Below are 22630 nucleotides of genomic sequence, written 5' to 3'. Positions count from 1 at the left end.
TGAGGATGATATGGAGTAAAGTGGTAGAAAGTATCAGTGGCATGTCATTAAATTTGACTCTGAATTCAGGGTAAGGACTCCAGAGTCCAGCCTTAATCAGAATCAGAATCAGTTTTATTGCCAAGTATGTTTTCACATACGAGGAATTTTTTCTGGTGATTGGTGCAATTGAGGATCAGGGGGATTAGCAACAGTGGGGCTCTCTAGCCTTGTTGATAAGGCTGATAGCAGATGGGAAGAAGCTATTTTTGTGGCGAGAGGTTTTGGTCCTGAAGGACCGCAGCCTCCTGCCAGAGGGGAGTGACTCAAAGAGTTTGTGTCCAGGGTGGGAGGAGTCAGCTACAATCTTCCTTACATGACTCAAATAATAATTAATGTGTTTATTATGTATGTTTAGACAAGTTGGCATTGTTTTAAAGCAAGTCTTAAGCAAGCAGTGCAGGTGCAAGTAAGCAAGGATGAACATGGATCCATAAGTAGTAAGAAGAAAGTGCCAGAATCCAAGAGTTTGTACTAAAACATGGCTGTCATGTAACAACAGGTGAATGAAGCCAGGGAGTTTTTGGCTTCTAATGTTGGATCCATGCTTGTCATTGTTAGAGATTTACAACTTAAAAACTACAAGTATCACACAAACTCGTTATCATTACACAACAGAAAAAAAATATTTTATTTCATTTACAAAGAAGTTCAAGATGACCATGAGTATTTCGTGCTGTTCATGAACCAACAGATCTTCCACTGAGAAAGCTCCATTTTTGTAGGAATCAGGACACAGGAACCACCACGACGACACTGTGAAGAAAAATCCTCTCAAGTGCATGAAGTGCTGCAGTAGCTTAAGTCCTCATTTCTCATCACTGAGAGCCAGTTATTGGATATCCTCACACTTCAAGCTATAATCGTCTTATCAATGCTCAATTATTCATCATGCTTATAGTAAAAGCTTCTCCTTTTCCACTGAAGAGTCTCCATATTGGTTTTCAGACAGAAAACCTGTGTGAGCTAGTCAGGTTCCTGCCCACTGAATCACTGCCTACATTTCTGATTTGTACTAAGAATGAAATAATGAATGTTTTGAAAATTAAATGACAATTCAGTCTTATAATCAGGCATAAGACTACACAGTCATGTGTGGTTTCCTGGCTTCATGGATCTTCACATGCGCCTTCAGTTTTGAAACAGTTTGAAATTTTTTGCCACAAGCCAAACAGCGAAATGACTTTTCCCTATTGGGCTCCGTAGTGCCACAAGTTTTGAGATGATAGGTATGGGCAACCATTTTCCCACACGATTTGCAAAAATATGGCTTTTCTCCTGTGTGCATCCTCAAGTGAACATTGAGATTTGAACTTTGAGCAAATGATTTTCCACAGAACGGACACTTGTGTGGTTTTTCCCCTGTGTGAATTCTTAAGTGCACAGCCAGATGATCCCTCCGAGCAAACGTCTTGTCACATTCAGAGCATTTAAAGGCCCTCTCTCCCATGTGAACCTCATCCATGTGTCTGATCAGAGTAGAGTCCTTCTTAAACCTCTTGCCACAGAAACGACAAGCCCTCTTGTCATTCTGGGCTCGTGTCTGCGGCGTAAACAAATCGCCGCCATGACTTGGATCACAAGAGTACGAACTGGAGTCATCACTCCCATTCCACTCATCGCCATCGTCGTCCAGCGTCACAGTTATGGCGCTGAAAGTTGGGAACAGCTGGCAGTCAGTCTGAGAAGTGGTCTCTGATCCAGAAAGTCTGACTTTCACGTCCTCAGAAGAATCAGCCTCCTGGTCTGGGATAATACAGAGATCCACCTGTTCCTCTTTAACCTCGTCAGGGTAACGGGTCTCATTCTTCTTCACAATCAGAATCTGGTCTGGCTGCTCTGAAGGAAGTGCTTCCTCAGAGGCTGACTTGGTGTCTAAAGGACAGAGAAGTCACACACTGAGACCTGTTATTAATGTCCACAAATACCTGACAAAAATATATTTCTACAAGTGCGAGTAAGATGTCTTTCAGTCAGTGGTGTAAGAAGTATTCAGATCCTTTACTTAGGTGAAACTATGAATACAACAATACATAAATACTCTAATAACAAGTACTGCTTTCAAATTCCTGCTTAAATAAACACATATAACCACAATCCAAAGACATGTAGGTTATGTTAAATGGTGACTCTGAAATTGCCCTTAGGTGTGAATGGGAGCATGAATGGTGATTTGTCTCTCCGTGTCAGCCCTGGGATAGACTGGCAACCTGTCCGGAGAGTAACCCCCCTTTTCACCGGCTCCAGCTTCCCTGTCACTGTCATATGTGATAGCAAACTGAGTGTCTTTGGGTTTTGGGCTGTTGGCTGAATAAAACAAGCAATGTGAGTATGTCACCTTTAGCAGTTCCAAATTATAACTGAGATTTCTCATCATTTTCTAACATTTCTAGTATCTAGTAAATGTCAAATAAATGTACTAAAGTAGTGGAGTAGTAGTAGTACTACAAAACTAGTTAAGTGAGTGTATTTGGTTACTGTCCTCCACCGGTTTTAGTCAGCTGTGAAAGAGGTCACTGTTTTTACTTTCTCCTGCGACTTAATTAAAAACAATTTGTTTCCCAGCAACGCTGTAACATAGCAACCCGCCGGATGCTGCAGGACGGTGAGACAAACCTGCCGGGATTAACGCCATTCCCGCTTTTAAAACGCTCAGCTGCTGGATCTGCTGGTGCAGGCGGATGATTTCTCTCTTGGAGCGGACAACTTCATCCTGATACTCCGCTATCGTCTTCTCAAGAAGTCCGAAGATCTCCTCCGCAGCCGCGGCCAGCCGCTCGCTGACCTGCGCTCTGAGCAGCTGGGTCCCCGACATGACGGAGCACCGGGGCACCGAGTGTGCAGGGCGGGACACGGATTTTACAGTAAAGAAAATAAACTCCTTGGGAAGTGACCATGGATGTATTATAAGACCTGGATGACGGATTAAAAATGGCGCCCATTCAGTTCAATACAAGTTGCTCGCCTGGCGCATACGCCGAAAAAAGTTTGTGGCTTCCGGGTTACTTCCGCGTTATGCGGCCTATAGAGACTGCGCAGCAGTGTCTCTCCCATAATGCCTTGGGGCGATGAGAACGAGCGAAAAACGTCCTCGATCTGGCGCTGCGCGTTCACGAGCGCGTTCATTGTGTGCACATCCTCCTAAACTTTGATTTCTCAGTGAAACTGTTGCTGAGTGACTCTCAGTGCTGCAACATGGAGACAACAAACATGTTTACAAGGTCTTTCACCTTCATTTATTTAGGTTTGTTATTCTGAGTTTACTGTGTGTGCCATCACCACTGGAAGTGATCACATACTCATCAACCTCATATCATTTTACAGGCTTTATATCTGAAATGAATTCAAGATCTCGCTGACTGAGAAGAAGAGTGCATTTAGGTGAGGGATCCAGGTGGAGCTGCAGAGGGAGCAGACTCAGCTGATGGAGATTCACGCCCACAGATACATTCTTTAAATCATATGTCTGGTAATTTCCATTGAGTTGTATTGATATAAGACACAGACGGTAAAACAAGCTGCTGCCACTGCCCCAGACAGACAAAGTGACGAGAGACGAGGAAGTGACGTCCTCACTGATGAGATGAGACTGTCTCTCAGCATCTTATCACTTATTGTAATACATTTAAAAATCTTTAAATCTCATCTCTGGTCATTTCCTTACAGGGAACAAGCTACAACCACTGCCCCAGTGACAGAAAAATGACATTTGACAGGGAAGTGACGTCCTCACTGACGACCAGCCTCAATGAGAGGACTGAGTGCATTTTCATTTTGAGCCCTAAAGAGCGCAGTGACATGTAAATGCAGTGGCCTGAGGACTGTTTGTTCATTATGTTTAAATACTGTCGCTGCAGAGCAGGTTCAGTCTTTGAACATCATCATTTTAATATGTTCGTAGATGAGTACACACATGAGTATGTGAAGATGAAAATGCAAAGTACTGCATTTTCTTTTTAAATGATACTTAAAGTATCCTGTGGGATGTGGGGTCACATGACTGCTGGGCTGAGCAGCACAGGTGGAGAACTGGGCAGCTCACACAGGTGTCCTGAGTTTTCTTTGTTCTGTGTCCTGAGCTCATTCTCCGTTTGTCCTTCAGCTGAGCTGCTCTCACCTTTGTTCCTGAGTGTGTCGTTTATTTCATTATAGTTCCTTAAGTCATGTGTGTTTTGTTGTTAATTGGTACATTTAATCTCCTTGGTTTGTTCTCCCATGATTATATATTTAAAGCGATAATGTATGTACTGATTTTGATTTAGAATTGTTTGTTGATTTATTCCAGATAAAGTGATAGAATTTGACCTGTATGTTCGCTGTCTTTCATTTGTAGACATGTAACTACTGACACCTGACTGACTGCAAGCAAAAGATTAAACACCTTCAAATGGAACCTGTGGACTGCTTCTCCTCCTTTGCTCATATTCATGTAGTCAGGTCCAGTATAATCCTAGAACACATGCATGTGTGAAAAATGACATTCTCAAGTTTACATGATTGTTTTAGTAAAGTCACCTGTAATTTAGCATTTATAGTTTTAGTCTGTTATTTTTCTGCAGCAGATGAAACACTATATGCTATGCATATATCGCACTTAACCTTGATTGTTCCCCTTTCTGTAAGTCGCTTTGGATAAAAGCGTCTGCTAAATGACTAAATGACTAAATGAATGCTAATGCTATGCTAACCCTTTTGTGTCATGGATGTCTTAGACCCGGACACGGCATTTCTGTAATATACTGTCTGAATATACTGAACTTTGATAGCACCAAGCGCAACAGGGATCAATTATGACAATATTTACCCATAAAAAGGAACCTTTATTTTCCAGTTTTATACTCCAACCATTGTTTTTCATCTGTGCATTCTTCCAACATAAGTGTGTTAATGTTTGGGCCAAAGTGAATAAACCATTTTCTTTACTTTAATATCAGAGACAAGAAAATGAAAGAAAAATACATGAACTGTAACGATTCAGGGTGTATCCTTAATGTTCAACACATGAACTCCTGTAGCATTTTGAACATGCAAGTGTGTGTTGAGAATTACTCCTCCACCAGCGCCCACGCCTCTTCAGCTTTCATGTAGTGCTGGTCAGCCAGCTTGCCTTTCCTGGCCACTGTGGTGACTTCTGCTGCTTCTGTAAACAGATCACCTGCGGAGAGGGAGGGAGGACATGAGAGGTGAGAACAGAGGCAGCGATTATAGAGATAGTACTGCACTCCCAGTCAAAGTCTGATGTCAGTGCAGTAAACTCTGTATAGTCGTGTAATCGGCAAAGTGAGGCCTGTTAAGGCGGCGTGGAGTTGAACCTACTCCCTGTGGGTGTGCGCTGAGGCTGTAGCCTTCCACTTGGTACATCATCGCCTCTGTGGCCAGCAGCAGGTAACTGGGCTCATCTTGCGTCCAATCAAACTCTCCCCCCTCGTCATAGTCTGTCATGTTCAATGCACTGTCGCACCAGCAAATCACTTCCTCTCAATCTTGCTTTCTGGTTAATTTAAAGGTAAAAAGCAAGATTTCACAAATTTACATTACATCCTAAAACCCCCACCAGAGGGCAGTATTATCCTGACTACTGGACCAGGACTCTTCATCTTTTTAACCCAAACACTTTGTCTGCCTAAAACAACCTTCATTTACTGGTCAGCTGACAGATTGACTCCCGTATCAAAGGCTCTGGACACTATAATCTGCCACCAGCCTTGGCAGCCAGCACAAGATACTTGAAACCCTTCATCCTGTTTCCTGCATTATCCTGCCAACAGCACAAAACTGTCAGAATACATGAGGTAAGGGTGCAGCAGAGGAATAAAATTGAAAATGCACAGTGCATGGTACCTCCGGCTCCTGGCAGTTTGTGATGAGGCAGCTGCAGACAGCACTGTCCCAAGGCAAAAATAGCCTCCAGCTCCACACAGGGCTCCTCTCTGCAGCTGTTTCATGGCTCATGGTACCACACCATCACTAGGTGTACCTGGAAGTGATCCATAATATATTCAACACACAAAAGTCCTGTCTTAACAACCAGCGTGCTGCAGTGGGTGCAAGGTAACGTAAAGCATTGGTACAGGAGCACACACGCACAAAGCTGTTATGGTGAGAATCATGAGCAAGATGGCAGAGTTGGTGAAAAAGAGAAAGTGAATTCAGGTACACAGAGAGAAACTGAGCTCCATTGCCTCTGGCATAGCCTGCACTGTAAATCCATTTTGCTCCCTCAGCTTAAAGGTTGATTGGAAACAGCCTGCTAGCTTGGCCCCCTCTCGGCCCGGCACCGAGCCAGCAAGCTAGCTGACGGTGGAGGCACTAACACAGGCGTGCAAAGCTTTTGACTATAAATCAATTAGAAAGCTTTTTTAAAATCCAGGTAACTTACTTAAGGCTTAAAATTTAATGTCTTGGAAGAATCACATGTATCAGAATCAGAATCAGAATCAGAATCAGAATCAGTTTTATTGCCAAGTATGTTTTCACATACAAGGAATTTTTTCTGGTGATTGGTGCAATTGATCAGCAACAGTGGGGCTCTCAAGCCTTGTTGATGAGGCTAATAGCAGATGGGAAGAAGCTATTTTTGTGGCGAGAGGTTTTGGTCCTGAAGGACCGCAACTAATCAACTAATCAACTAATCAACTCAAGGATCTGAAATCAACACACTACACTTTTCTCACAGGAACAAGTGCAACAGGCTCTGTCATAGGTTGCTAAAACTGATCAGAGATATGACTTAAATCTCTACACCAGATAATTAAAGCCACCAGAACATCAGCGGCAACTATGAGTCACTTTAAACTTGTTCCAAAATCTGAAGTCAAGAACTGAACCTTTACTGTGAGAACATGTGAAACATCACACAGCTCCTGCTGCCTTGACTGTCGCTGCCCTTACAAGTATTTAAAGATTTCTGCCATGAGGAAAAGGCTTGTTCCTGTCCTCCTCCTGTTTCATCATCTTCCTCTCTTTCATATCTCTCTCTCTCTTTCTTTCTCTCTCTCTTTACTAGTGTGATCTTCAACCCGAGAGACATGGGGCGACAAGAACAACAATGAGCATCAAGTGCAACAATTGCTCATTTTATCCCATCTACTTTAGTGTGTGAATAACAGAGACAAAAAAAGTCAGTATCTTGGACGGCTCACAACGTTCTGACAAAAAGACCTGCACGTCAGATTTATCTGCCTCCTCTCTCAGAGTTTGACAGCCTCTGAGATGTGCTCAGTGACACCACCCAGTGGGAGCTCAGAGGAACGATGCTGCTGGCGCTGTGAGGTGGAGCAGTGACTGGTTGGTTCCTAGCACCTCCTTTCCAAGTACAAACAAGCTATGTTTGTGGTCCAGCTTGTAGTGTTAAAATAAGTGACAGCAGGAATTTATGACCATAATCATCTGATTTGAGACAGCGGCCATTTCAAAATATTTTGTTGCTAAAACAAACTTTTCATATACAGTCAGTGATGTAAGGGATTAAGTCAATGTCATGACATTTACCCCAGAATTAGGATTTAAGAGGACTGATCTACTTAATGTAGTGGGTCGTAATCATAACTTGTTTTGACTGTAACATACTTTTCATGTTTTTTTTTTTGTCTGGCAGGACTGTTCATTTTCTGTTCATTTCTAGTTAAGCAAAGTGGTTTATGCATAACTGACTTATCTTGTAGCTCTTCCTAATAGTGTCAAAAACTAGTTTTAAGATTTTATTTAAGCCCCTAAAATGGTACATATTCTTATTTTATTCTGGCCAAATATTATGATTTGTAGATTTTTTTTAGGTTTAAATCAGTGCAAATATATGACTATTTTTCTGCTGGTCAAATAAACAAGCATTATGAGGATGGTCTCTGACTAATTGTGTTTTTAAACATCTGGGTCTTAGGGCCGACGTCGTGACGCAGGGACCAGACAGTCGGTTTAAGGTTCGGTTGATCTTCAGCTGCCCGTTGAAGACCACCATGGCGGTGAAACGGTCCCAAACACTCGGTAGTTGAACTGTAAGTTGTTCACACTGAAACCACCTCACCTTTCCTCCTCAACCTTCACTTTAGATCCTGTAGGCTTATTCCTTCCACTTTAATATGATGGAGAAAACGCCAACTGTGCAGCCTTTTATTTATTTATGCTCTGAATTACTGTCTTTCCTAAAAATAAGCAATAAGCCTCCTTTAGAAGTGAATGGAAGAAATATGAACAGCTACCAACAGTTAGCAAAAAAACACATGAGCAAAGGCCCCAGGTGTGAGTCTGAGGGGCAGATTCAGGCGGTGGGTGGGTGGGGGGTGAATGGGGGTCCCTGCTGCTCGTTGCACGGCCTGGGTTCACCCACTACTTCCTGTTGAGCTCATCTTCCCGTTGATTCACCTCTGGCTGCCTCGTCAGATTTCTCGGACATCTGATTTATAAAACCGACAAAAGAACGCTGCATTGTTTGTTGGCACAGCACTTGTTGAAGACAGAGGAAGGGTCACGGCCGCGCAGGTGAATATACCAGGGGTAGGGGCAGCTAAACAGGTGCACAGGCCCTGTTTTGCTCAAAAATAAAGAGTGAAATAACAGCAGAATGTGGATGTGAGCCAGCTAGATCTCCGCCCCTCACTCCTCCTCCCTTTGCTGGATGTCCAGATGTAGAAATATGAACCTTCATCCACTCAATAAAGGCCATTTGCCAACATAAAAGATGATGCCTTAGGGGGCGTCTGTAGGGATATGTGAGGGATGTGTGGAATTTCAAAGAGATGGTTGCATGTATATCAGCCACATGACCATGCTGCGTGCACCACTGTGCAGTTTAAGTACTGTAGAAAAGAAAAAAACTGTTAAATTGTGCACACATAACTCATTTTGTGACTCATTATGAGATTGTGATGTGACATGGCAGATTCATTAGATTTACAATAAGTTAAGCACTTAACCACCACTGTTCAAGAGAAGACTTGAGAAGCATAAGCATCATTTAGAGATGGGCTGCACCAACAATCAAATTCAATTGTTATTCCTATTCAGGCTAAGGAGTTCTCAAGCTGTTGGCATTTGCTACCATCTAGTGTAAACTTGGTGGAAGTTCAGTCTCTAGTTTACAGTCTCAAAAAGTATGTTTTTGCCTCCTGATGCAGAAAAGGTGAATGGAAAGCTTTATTTTTGTACAAAGGGCCCAAAATGTTTCTTTGGCTGATGAGAGAAATAATATTCCTATAAATCTGCTCAGGCTACAAGAATGGAAGTAATCTTCCTCTTCTTCTCCATAATCTGAAAACAACAATATCCTTCTGTCTCTCATTTTTCCTACTTGTTTCATCATTAAGCAGATCAGCTGATGTGTCTCTGAGCTCTGCAGACAGGAATCAATCACAGGCCGAGGAAATCCCCTGGACACCAGCCATGTCCTGCCCTCGCTCCCCTCTCACTCAGCTCGCCTCAAATCAAATGAACACGGCTTGGCAGCGGCTGATGGGATAGCTCTGTAGTTGTCATCACGACTGTAACTATGGTCACACCAGGACAGTAACATCCCCTGTCGCTGTAGGAAAATACCTATTCTGAAGCATAAAAAGAAGATTTTTTCACATTAAGTGGCTGCAGGAATGAAAGAGAAAATATTTTTCTGAATCAAAAAGGAAACAGAGTCAAGAGACAGTTTATTGTTTCCAGATAGATACAGGGTCAGAGAAATTGCATGGTTGGAATAGTTTTCATCAGTTTTAATTTAAAATTATAGCTTAGCTTAAAATGTAGTTAGTAATGTTTTCATGGTATATACTTTTCCATAAAAGATGAAATCCAGTGAGGGAAATCTTTGTTCCAGGTTCCAGGTCAGGTTTTTTTTCTTGTTTATTTGAATCATTTTGAAAAGGCTAGACATACATAAAATGAATCAGAGGAATGTCTGAAAGAATTAACACAATTTTGTCAAGTGTCTGTGACCTGTGACCCTTCAGACTGAACTTCTGACCTTTTATGGGGGTCCTGACCAACTGACCAACAACTTAAAATTAAATCTATCCTGAAGTCCCACACAGCATGTGTAGCCTCTGTTTTATGTATAAGTCTAATGTGATATCCTACAGTATATCTTTGCCTGTGTGAATATTGTCTTATGTCATTTATATTACTATTTTTTTCCTCTCCCTGTATTTCTTTTGACTTATTTCTACTCAAAGTCAAGCCAATGTTATCTCATGAAAAAAAAAAGTTAGCACAATGACTTCTGTTTCTCCTAAAGGTATGAATCAGATCTCAAGGCCTTCATAAGCAAATGCTCAGTATCATATCCTCATAGTCCTGACTCTTCCAAAGTCCATTCACAGGTGAAGAACAAGAGATGTGGCTGAAAGCTCAGAAGAATAATCCACCACCTTATGTGGACCTTATGCTAAGATTGAAACTGATTGTTTGAGATCGAAAATGAATCTTGTTCAAAAAGGAAAATGTTTCTTTCTTAACAGTGTATTTCTGTATCAGTTGCAGTAGCAGATATTAAACAGCAGGGAGCACTAAACAACAATCAAAAATGATAATCTTTTTATAATCTTTTCCCAGGGCCCATTTAATTCTCCCCTCTTTCTGTCATCCACTGACTCTGTCCATAGTCCCAGTCTGCATTTGTGTTGTTTTACTGTGTGTGTGTCCTTTCTTCTTGTCTAGAAAAATTGCCATGATGACATAGAATATGCAGAATTAATACTCGTGTTTTATGGCACATCTGCTCTATTAAACCCCACACAGCTGGCAGTGAAAGACGTGAATGTGAGCACAAAGACAAAGACGGCCAGCAGCAAACCAATGACATTGCATGTACCTGCCCTCCATCCTGCATATCCTCATAATCCTCATCCCCATCCCTCCGGTGTAGTTAGTTATTCCACAGTTTAATTATAAACAAACTGTCAAAAATCAATATTAGTTTTTTTTTCTTCTTCCTCGTTTTCATTTTCCTCACAGTGGGTTCTTTGTGTAAGCCAATCAATATTCCTACTTTGGCCCTTGGGAGGAGGTTAAAAACGATCTATAATAGTATTCAACCCAAGCAGCAGGAATAACAACAAGCCAAACCAATTTCCCACAGGCTAACAGTGAGGCACAGGCTAATGCTGTTTACTGTTCCTTGGAGCTTTAAACTAGAAGATTTGTGCAGCTCATATTGATCAGGCCTGATCAGACTGGAAATGCAGATGAAGACTGAATAGACAGGAGTTTGAAAACACCAACAAACATTAATTATTCATCAAATATGACCAACAAATCATCCTCTTTGCACAAAGTCTTTGCACAGCAACACTTGTGACACCAAACTCTTACAAACTATTTTCCATTTCATATCCCCACAGAAAGTTAATGAATAATGACGTAAGAAGCATGCATATCTCCACATCCTTGACCTTGTCATTTATCTCGACTTTCAAGGCAACGTAGAACACAGATCAGTATTCCCATCACAGGACATTTGATAAATACTCTCCCTAATTTAGAGGCAAGGCAGATGGTCTTGTTGTTGGCAAAAGACCTGCAAAATTAGGACAAAGACAAAAAAAAAGTGTACGTCAGCATTAGTAGCATCAAGGTGCACCGTGGAGAGCAGGAGTTGTGCTGTGTGTCCCAGGAGGAGGTGTGGAGAGGAAAAGCCAGCCTGCAGTAAACCAGCTGTTTCCTCAAGAAGTGGCCAACTGCCAGAATACTGGCTGTATTCAGATAATATAGAACCCAGATAAGAGTCATCTGGAGGTATCTGAAGAGCCAAATGTGATTCCAAACTGTAGGGGCAGCAGTAAATGGCAAACAAACCAGAAAGACAATTGGGTGGCTTCTCATTAAAAAAGACAAACCCTGAAAATAAAATCAGTCTTAATCATATTTAGCAGATAAAAATGAATCTTTTACACACACATGCTTGATTTGTTCATTTATCTTCTTCCCCAAATCATATTATTTTCAACGAAATTAGGGAGTTTAGACAGAAACTGACTTTAACACACAGGACATTGCATTTTGGATCCTCTTCCCTGGAGTCAGCCTAAGTTTCTTTTAGTCATGCCTACATTTTTTCTAACCATAATCAAATAGTTCTAAGCACCTAAACTTAATCAAGACATGAGTAGTGGAAAATTGGGAAACAGTAATAAATCTTTTTTTTTTTTTTTTTTTGCAACAGTCACATGAGCTGTGTTTGTTGGCAACGTCTGCTGCAAAACAACACCATTCACAGTAGAACCAACATCAGCCCATATCACCAGATATGCGAACTGCTGGACCTCTGCCTAAGCACCTCCTATTTCCAGTACAATGGGAGGTTCTACAGATGAAAGCATGGCTCACCAGTATCTCCCATTGTGATAAACCTCTACAGTAAAGAAGTAGAAAGCAGGGCCCCAAACTATTTCAGAGGAACAGCACCGAGCCTCTGAGTTCAGATATGGGGACGACACATGGGTCCAAATTAAAACCCAGGGAGTGCAGGCCTTCACAGAAATCATCAATTCAGTGGACAGAAACACCAAGTTCACACAAGAGGGTGTGAGAAACAACAGCCTGCCATTTTTGGATTGTGCCATACACATTGAAGACAGCATGAGCCTCCACACTGGAGTATACAGGAAATTCACCCACGCAGACCAGTAGCCTACCTGCTCTCTGACTCTCACCACCTACTGAAACACAACAGGAGTGTTCAGGACCCTGCAACACAGAGCTGATCACATGCCAGGCCTAAGAGAGGGAACACAACGGGCCTGGTTCTAGGCATGGGCACGGAGGGACCATGCCCCACCAAATGCTCCGACTCCGAATGTAAAATCATTTCTTCTGTATTTTCGCACACGTCATTTAATTTATATACTGTGTAATGTCATGTATACGTGACGCATACAGCTTTCTCAGTCGTCCACGGAGGGATGTCTGTGCTTTACTTCTTTAGATAGAAGGTGACAGCCTTGGTAAAAAAAAAAAAAAAGTTTAAATAACTGAAAAATATTCTGCCAATCTGATTGTTGTTGTTGAACGGTTTATTGATAAAACAAATCGGATGATGAAAAATGGTGACAGCTCTGGGTTTGGGATGTGTAGTATAGGGCCCCCCCCCCCCCAACAAATATTGTACCCCGCCTGTGTAGAATACCAGACTAAAATGCTAAATATTAAAGTCATTATAGAAGCCTATAGGGGACTTGAATAAAATGATCACGTAAACTTGAAAATGAAAATGTAATGTTTCACTCATGTATGTGTTCTAGGATTACGCTGGACTTAATGAATGTGAGCGAAGCAGGAGAAGGTTGCATTTGAAAGTTAGCGAGTAGCTGGTGAAGAAAATATAAAATCTAGCTGCTAAAGCAGGGGACATTTTTCTCAGTAGCAGGTGGAGACCAAACCAGAGCTAAAAGGAAGGCGAATATTGAGCTTACAATCGTCTTTGCTGTTTGGTGCTGGTCGGGTTGTGCACAGCGAGTTTTTCAGAGCTTGTTTTCTGGAAACAGCTGCAGCTGGAAACAATTTAATTGATAAAGGCTCTTTTATTTTATTGTGGCACCAAATAACATTTGCAATATCCATTAGCAAAATCCCCAAACTTTCTCCACCCAGCTTACTGTCAGGGTTTCGAAACTTAACAGTGAACTGTGAACACAGCTGTGTTGAGTTTGAAAACATCAACAGTGATCTGGGAGGTCATTTGGGGCTGTGGAGGGCTATTGGGTAATGTAACACAGTCATAAAATTGACTTTTCATCAGCAGGACTCAGTTAGCTTATCAATGCAGCACACTCACCTTGTTATACCAGGTCTCTGCTCAGATATGTAACTGTTGCAATCAACATCTCATGTGTTTTTCTCCATCACACTGCAGCTGAGTGATATCTGGCTTCAAGAGAGGAGTCTATCTTTCGGTTTCAGGATTATCGTCTTCTGGCTCGCTGGATGTTGTTGTGAGCCCTCAGGGAGTGCAGATGCAAATCTTGGCTTTGTTTTCCAAAGGCACCACTTGGTTCCAAAGAATATCTCCGTGTCTTTTAAAGCCTTCAGCGTAAGATGAAGTTATAAATCAGGAAGACAGTTTGGGGAATTAGGCCTCTGCTGTGTCAGTCTGGTTTTAATGTTCCTGTCATATCTGTCTCTGAATCAGCTCAGATGCATCCAGGCAAACACAGACTCAGGTTAGACGTAAAGAGGTAGTTTCCGATTTAAAGCAGGTCTTTTACCATCTCAATGATTCATTGTCCATGTTCAGTGATCACTGATTGATCTCGACAACAGATGAACAGACTGGACTCTGGCAGCCACTGCAGGCTTTCACATATTTTTACTTCTTCCAGCTGGTGATGAATAGATAATAATAGATAGGCGGATAGATAATAATTGAACAATATGCTGCAGCAGACCTTGTTGTAATGGATTTAGTGGGGTTACTGATAAGTTATGCTGTCTCCACACTGTCTCAGAGCAGTTGTTCCAGTAGAAATTACCATTTTGCTGCAGTTTTATTAGCTATCATCCCCTGTGGTTACCCTTGCTCATAACTTTCTGAGTGTGTGTGTGTGTGTGTGTGTGTGAGATAAAGAGAGAGATAATTTGTGCGAACATGCAAAATATTTCTGTTGACTGGGTAACAAAATTGGATTTGACATTATTGTTGTACTTGATCAGCCATTAAGAACTAAATCTGTCTATGAGACAATCCTGTGCAGCAGGTTAGTACTGAGGCACAGTTAGGTCTGGTTGTTAGGTGGCATCTTAATTGCATAGTTAGTAGCAGAAATGAGTAATTATGACATGCACATCAGGAGGAGGTTGAGTGTCACACAGGAGAGCGGTGTTCAATTCTATTTGATATCCAGTGTAATTGTCTGCATGATAACAGAATACACAAACCAGACTTCAGTATTTTTGTGAACCTCCACAATGAAAAGATGTTGACTCTATGCTGCGCGTGAGTGTCACTGGCTTCGTCTGCGCCTCTCACTTCTGAAGGGAACTGCCCCTTTAACCGCGTGGACGTGCTGCTCATGCCCGGGGCTTTGTGCCGGAGTTTCCCGGTCAGGAACCAGCGGTGGACCGGAGAGCAAGAGCAGACAGAGAGAGAGAGAGGGAGGGAGAGAGAGGGAGAGAGAGAGAGAGAGAGAGAGAGAGAGGCGTCGCTCCTGGGCGAGCTGCGGCTGTCGCATCCCGGAGAACAGCCCCGGGCAGAGGGCACGTCTTTGTCTGCGCGTCCGGCAGCAGCGCGGCGCACACCGAGCGTCCGAGCCCCGCGCTTTGGCTTCTTATCCCCGGGATCATGGTTTTTGTGGAGGGAGCATCATCCGGCCACGGCCGTGTGTCTACACCGGAACCCTGACCACAGCAGAAGTTATCTGGACGCGCGTAACTGGATGTTTTTTTCTTTTTTAATGCCTCAGTTGTGCAGAACGGATGATTGGAAACGCGTTGACTTGGATTGTGAGATGTAAACAGTTTCAGTCAAAGTTGCATCTCTTTGTCCTGCTCCGCGGCTCTGCCAGGCGTCACAGGTAGGCTGCTGCAGCCTGATGACAGCACATCACCCCGCCGCGTAGGCTGACAGCGCCGGGCTCTCAGTCGGGACCGCAGCCTCTCAGGCAGCCTCTCTGCGCCCACCATGGATGGTGCTGGGGGGACACATCTCTGCACATGGACCAAGTCGTCCAGAAGGAGCGGACGGGACGTCTTGAAGACATACCTGGGAATATTTGTCATGCTTCATCTCGTCCTCCACACGGAAGCCTCATCTGTGTCCAAGTCCTGCGATAAAAACTGTTTTTCGGGGAAGTGCATGAACGGGACCTGCGTGTGTGACCACGGATGGGTCGGGGATCAGTGCCAGCACTGTCAGGGAAGATTCAAGTAAGTTGGTGATTGATAAGACATGGAGGAGTCCAAGTCTGAGCTGTTGGTGTTTGACCCCGTGGTCCCTGGAGCTGATCACTTCATTATCTAATATAGCAGAGTATCATTATTTCTCTGCTGCTTTGGCTTATTTTTGGTTTGTGGCAAACAGACTGTTATATTGGGTATAGGAAATAAAAAGATAAATATATATATATATATATTGTATTCACCTGTTTCTAGTTAAAACACAGTCCAGATGTTACCTGACTCTGCATCTGTATGTATGAGGCGTAATTAACACACAGCAAAACATCATTAAGCACCTTGATGTTCTGTGGTCATGATTTCTGGCTAATTCATTATTTAGGAAATGCTAAAGCTGGATATAACTTATAGCCCCCCCCCCCCCCACACACACACACACACACACACATGCACACATTGTAGTGAAGTGACCGCCTGCTGTTTCACTTCAGACATGCGTGCAAAACACTTTTCTAAATATGACAACATGTAATTTTGATGCCCAGATTGGTCACTGCTGCCTCGGAGCAGAGAGGAGTGACTGCTCCCGCTGTCGCTTTGCAGAACAACTCACAGGCTTAAAAAGCCCGCTGCGGCTGACTTTGAGCAGATGCTCTTTAAAAATAAATCAGGAAATTGCACAGCTGATATCCTGCCTCTGAGATTTACTAAGACTGATTTTACTGGGCTGTAAAGCTAAGATATGAGAGAGGTTTTGATCAAGCTCCCATGTTTAAAAAGCAGGTGCAGGCTGAATTTTGGCATCTTCAGCAGACTGTGACGTTGTCGTTGGTTCTGGCTGATCTTCACTCATCCCTGCTTGGAAAGGCAGAAACCATCCATCACTGCAGAGTCTGACTTGAACTTCAGAAGTAACATGACTTCATGTTTGAGACTGGGATGCAAGCTGCTCCACACATTGCTATATTGTAAGATATTTTCCAGCTGCAAACAGCGACTGAGCTCAAACACGATTAACTTTGTCAGCTGTGCCCAAGAAAATTCAAAGGAAAACCTGTGACACAGCCCCTGAAATTTCAGTCCGTCACAGCGATGACTTTCCACACAGCAGTGACGCATGACCACAGACATGTCTCCTGCAATTTCAACGCTGTGTTACAAGTTGAGTCAACAGGTTTTAAAAAATCCTTAATGGAAGCACTTGTCCTGACGCAGAGTATTTAGACACTAACTGTACTCTCAGGCCAAAAGTGGCTGTGGCTGCGCGGTCGAGGACGCTGTTAAAGTTTGTGGGCACTCAGACAGAGATGACGCAGAGGGGCTATGGGGCTACTATCATCCAGTTTTCACGTAATATAGGAATCTGCTCCTACAGTGTCAGTGTTTTTTTTAAGCACGTTGTAAAGACTGGAGGAACACGCCACCGCTGTCATCAGAATCTCCTCCATTGTGCCTGGGAACAAATGTTTGATTGGAACAAAAGTTGTATTTGTTGTAGACTACATTCTGATTGGTTGCCAGTTGGGTTGTTTGTAGCTTTAATGTTGCTAGGTCAGCGCGTTTATTCATGTGTGTTTATAGAGTCTTTCATAGTTAATCCTGCAGAATTTTCTGATGCTTCATGGAATATGTTCTGCTCCAACCAATGAAATGAATCCCTGATGAGTCTTTACTGCAGAGATGGACCAGGAGCAGCATTGTTAAGCAGCCAAGAATTAGTGGTGTCGTTGAATATAAAGGACATTTATCCAAAGCACTTTACAACTTCCCTCTAATTCGATCATTCACACACCTACACACTGCACCTACATGCTACCATGCAAGGTTCTGACCTGATCATTGGCAGCAATTTAGGGTTTAGTGTCTTGGCCAAGGATGAGTGGACACGAGGAGCTGGGAATCTAACGACCAGCCCTGTGATCAGCGGACGACCTGCTCTACCTGCTGAGCCACAGCTGTGCTGAGTGTCATGATCAAAAGATTTGCTAACAGCGACCGGCTCTGCTCTCCTTACAGGAGAGTGTGTGAGTATGTGACTAACAGACAAGCTACACGACTGTCGGATTTACATTCAGCTGTGATGTTTAACTGTTCACAAGAGAAATGGCTTCAAAACACGTGGAAGCCGTTTGGTAATCAGGGTCTTCTTATATTTGGGCAGTACGGTTTTACATCCCCCCTCCTTTCTTTTTCCTGTGTGGCATTATTCACCCCTCACACCCTCGAGGGAGGATGACTTCACCTTGTCACAATCACATACAGCCCTGTCGGCTCATGTATGGATGGAGAGATGGCACGGCTTCTGTCTGGTCTTTTCTTTCCCGAGGATTGCATCGATTTCTCAGTCAATGCTACTGTTGTGAGCAGGGTGAACAGACAAACAATACCATAGGGATGAGCCTTTCGTCTCATGGCTGCCCAGTGTTAAGTTAGTGTCCATTAAAACTTAGAAGTTCTTACATACATGCAACTGTGAAATGATGATGAGTTCTCTGATAAAGGTGGGATAGCTGCGGAGGTAAAGAGACAGTCTGAGGTGATGAAAGCCTAAAATCTATATTTGGACCAATTGCATTGTTTTACAGGAAAGAACCCTTGAGATGCATCAGCTCATGTCTTAAGACAACACACTGCATTTCACAAACTATTCAATAGTGTGCACAAGGAAAAAAGAATTTTAATTTGACTCTAAAGACACTTAAATGCTTTGTGTACAGATTCATTTTTACAACACCATATTTTATAGAAATTTGTTGACCATGTGCACTTCCAGGTAGGAGTCTGACAATCTCATATCATGGACAATCTCACTTTGGCATATAGTCTACTGTTCAGATGACCCATACGGGTGCAATAGTGAGTGTGATTGGTCGTTCTGAAACAGAAAACAGCATTGTCAGTGAAGAAAGACAAACACCTGAAAGAAGCGTCAAGGCAGCGGAAAGATACGAATCACAGCGTCTTGTCAGGACCTTCAGAATAAAGTCAGAGCAGAAACAGGATGCAGAGATTTGTGAGTTGGGCCTCAGTTTTGGAAAACAGTGACACCTCTAACTCCAACGCAGTCTGTCTGAATCTGTGCTCAGGATACCTATGTTATGCTAAACATGTGGAAATTAAACTGAGAAATCATTTGTCCTGAAAGCAAATACATTCTGGACTCAGCTCCCTGTTCAGTCTGTAGTTTTCTGTATTCTTTCAGTGTATTTCACAATAACATGCTTCTGTATTACACTCAGTTTTTTATAAAGCTTCCAGCAACCCATCTGAAAAACATCTACCCAACATTGTTGTGGGAATTGTGCATCAGCTCAATCTCTCCATCAACAACCAATTTTGTGGAAACACCACTGTTCAAATAGTTGTCTTACCTAAAGGCTTCCTGGACTCATGGCTGCATCAGCTGTGTCTGTGGTGAGGACAGACTGGAGTGCAGTGGAGCAGAGACGAGGATCTGTGCTTCAATATCACTGCTGTGTCTTAAAAAAAACAAAAAAAAACTCAATACTAAACCCTCAGTGGTCACTGGATTGCAGTGGGGATGTTCAGGACACACACACACACACACACACACACACACACAATCCTGTGTCTCATATCCACACAGACAGATCCAATAAAGGAGAAATAACAGTAGATTCTGTTTGTATATTGATTTAAGGTATTGGTGCTCTGTGTGGTTTTATTAGTCCACAGTCTCACCCTTTGTTTTCCAGTGACGTTCTCTCTCTCTCTCTCTCTCTCTCTCTCTCTCTCTCTTTCTCTCTCTCTCTCTCTCTGGACGAGATAAGATCTTGCTTGTTCTCACGTACAAAACAAACACACGACACAAAAAACAAAGTGTTGTGATCCTGATGAGAGCAGACTCGTTGGCAGCCTTAAGGACTTTTGACTATAACATCTAATTATTTTAGAAACTAAAAACAAATCATTGTGTGACTCTTTTACTCTCTGTCTCCTTTAACGTGTTTCTACCAATCCCTTTTCTTAAATGGTATTGACAAAAGTCACTGAAGACTTATTCTTCTATTTGCAGCACAATATAAAATAAGGCATTGGTGAAGTTTTCAAACATGACGCAAAGTAATGTTCTCTGTTGGAACAGATGTTCTTATAGAATTATAAACTTTATTTAAAGGGCTTTTTCTGCAGTTTTTAGTCATACCAGTATATTTATGTCAGAGCTGTTTGCACAACTTGATGACAAAATAGGTTTTATTGTTTTTTTGTCAACACCTCCTGCAACAATTGACATATATTTAACTGTTCTCTGACGTTCCCTCCCTCCAGTCAAGGAACATACATGTCAAATATAACATTTCTGTTCAGGTGATGTTGAAATCAAGCGCTCCATAAATTCACCCGTCCGTCCTTCACACCTTCTCCTGCTTTGATACTAAATGTCATCAGCTTTTCTAAGGTGATCAATCTGCTGTTTTTGTGGTTTGTTCATCTGCATTGTTTAAGTTCATTTCTTGCACTTTTCAAATATTAAATCAGGAATTTGAGGTAAAATGTTCTGTGGCTTCAAACACATTCATGAGTCTTTTAAAGTCAAGAGGAACAACCCATAAAAGCCTGCACACTGCAGTGAAGTGACACTTTGAGGTACAAGCTTTTCATCAGAGTAAATACGTTACCTGTTTATCCTTGATTAACCTCCCGGCGGAGGACGAGGCTGTAAAACACTGGTAGACCGATGTGACGCTGACGTCTGGCAGCTTCAACAGCAAACAGTCTTACGAGGCGCATCAAAGTGAATCTATCTGCCTACGAATAAACTGCTGCATTACTCTAACTTTGTCTCTTGCATGCTAAGTGCAGGCAACCAGAAACACCGGAGGCCACACTGAAATGAACTGATCAAACATTTTGAGACACTATCTGTCAAAAGAGACGCAGTGCAGGATTCTGGAAAAGGAAGTTGATGGTGATGGTCTTGCTTTGTTTCTTACTCGCTGCAGTAAAGACATTGTCCGCTGTGCCTCTCAGACAACTGGAGCCGAGTGAGCTTTATTTATCACACAGGAGCCTGATAAATGGACTGAGGCGACTCCGAGTTGAAACAACACTCTGCAAGATGGGATTTAAAAATTTACCACCTCTTCAAGTCGGCCAGAAGAATTACTGGCCTAAAAAATAATATTCTACCTTTCCATCCATCAAAGAGAAACATATAAATACATGTAGTTCTTTATTTTTATTTCCGAAATGGGATTATAGTTCCAGATTAAACCCTTCTACTTCATGTCCGATTTCATCTGTCTACTAATACTGTGAGTGCAGTTCAGATGTTATGGTGGCACTGAAATCCTGTTACGTGGTGTTAGAGCCCGTTATAGTTCCCCGTCAGCTCTCCACATCACTTCTGTGTGTATGAATGTCACAAAGTATTACCCCTGTTGGTTCAATAATAGTTTAAATGAATGATGATGAATGAATATGGTTATCAATTATGAACAATATTAATTCTCTGATAAAATCTTTTTAGCTTTTAACTATTATAAGAAGGACTTAATTTGAACCGCCACAAACTCTTGTTTTTCTATGTATCCTACATTTGCTAAATTACTTTCAAACCGTTGTAAATAGTTGTTTATCAATAAAAATAATAACAAATATTATATTTTAGTAAGTTAGAACCCGCTCACAAAACCAGGCCCAAGTCTTGACTGGTTTTAGATCATGGGGGATAAACAATAATCATTATTTGATGGGACCACCGGGGCTTTTATTTTGATGATTGCATGGTACACAGTGCGACAGGAAGGATGTGTGTTACTTCCAGCTGATTAAAAAATGATCACGTGTTATTGATCAAGTATCATGTTGTCAAATGTAGATGAACACTAATGATAAGTTATCATGATCTTACGTTGAGAGACTCATCATCATCACGATGATGATGATGATGATGATGATGATCATCATCATCATCGTGACTATCACAACACAATCACTCAGTCGTTACCACAGATGTCTGTGTGTGTATGAAATGTATGAAAGACACACACTCGCCATGTCACATAACATTTTCCATTTTTCCATTTTATGTGACTTCGTACAGGGAATTATTGTATCTTGTACTTCGCTACATTTATTATTCAGCTTTAGTCACTTTTCAGACTCAGATTATCGATACAAAATATAATCAACTTATAAACTATGATATATATATATATATATATATATATATATATATATATATATATATATAAAAACTGTGATGTATTATTAAAGATGGAGCTACCCTGCTGTACATAAAGTATTTGAAATTACCCCCACCTTTACCAGAAGTAACATTAGCGTTGCTTAAACATTAATGCATCAATAATTATATTCTAGTAATATATGTGTCCTTCTACATGATGAGAAGTCTAAATTAATGTTAATACTTTAATACTTTTCTTTAAGTAAAGTTTTGAACGCTGGACTCTTGTGTTGCTACTGTTATTTAAGTAGAGGATCTCATACTGGTGCTCATAAGAACTCAGGGCACAGTGGCTGGAATGTGCTAATCTGGGGAGCGAATGTAATAAAATTTATGCTTTTTTGGAGCTTGGATGCACATCAATGCTGCAATATAAGCATCACATCAAAACCCCATATAACATTCAATGACTGTGTTTTTTATGCCTTCACACCAGCAACAGCCAGGACCAGAGGCATTATGTTTTATCTGTACATCCATCCCATTTTTGTGAATGTGATATCTGGTACAAATGTTCACCTTGACTCGAGGACAAACTAATTAGGTTTTGGTGTTAAAGGTCAAGGT

The 22630-nt window shown here is 41.9% G+C and overlaps 2 protein-coding genes across 5 annotated transcripts in view; one reads left to right on the top strand and one right to left on the bottom strand.

Annotated features, from left to right (window-relative positions):
* Window positions 1-646: 646 nt before the first annotated feature.
* On the bottom strand, window positions 647-4426 carry LOC139622604 (zinc finger protein 180-like). Its single transcript, XM_071479998.1, has 2 exons — window positions 2656-4426; window positions 647-1914 (listed from the first exon to the last, which is right to left on the bottom strand). The coding sequence occupies exons 1-2, from the start codon at window positions 2852-2854 to the stop codon at window positions 1121-1123; spliced, it is 993 nt and encodes a 330-aa protein (XP_071336099.1). The 5' UTR covers window positions 2855-4426; the 3' UTR covers window positions 647-1120.
* Window positions 4427-15050: 10624 nt separating this feature from the next.
* The window catches only part of atrnl1a (attractin-like 1a), a 249853-nt gene continuing 242273 nt past the window's right edge, over window positions 15051-22630 (top strand). For 2 of the 4 annotated variants that reach the window (XM_071479994.1, XM_071479995.1), the window contains exon 1: window positions 15051-15882. In XM_071479994.1, coding sequence (XP_071336095.1) covers window positions 15638-15882 — 245 coding nt within the window. In that variant the 5' untranslated portion in view covers window positions 15051-15637. The remainder of the gene's footprint in view (window positions 15883-22630) is intronic. The other 2 variants (XM_071479996.1, XM_071479997.1) reach the window with 1 other exon arrangement.

This window comes from Trachinotus anak, unplaced genomic scaffold, assembly GCF_046630095.1.
Source record: "Trachinotus anak isolate AG129_WGS33_773 ecotype Australia unplaced genomic scaffold, CSIRO_AGI_Tana_v1 ptg000007l, whole genome shotgun sequence".
NCBI classification, from domain to species: Eukaryota; Metazoa; Chordata; class Actinopteri; order Carangiformes; family Carangidae; genus Trachinotus; species Trachinotus anak.
Note: the sequence above shows the minus strand (reverse complement) of the source record. Positions and strands in the feature narration are given on the sequence as shown.

What these genes read in the sequence shown, in the direction of transcription:
- LOC139622604 (XM_071479998.1), bottom strand. Translation starts at nt 2,854, where the DNA reads ATGTCGGGGACCCAGCTGCTCAGAGCGCAGGTCAGCGAGCGGCTGGCC. An exon ending in AATGGCGTTAATCCCGGCAG is followed by an intron (nt 1,915 to 2,655) that starts GTTTGTCTCACC and finishes TCTGTCCTTTAG; the next exon opens with ACACCAAGTCAGCCTCTGAG.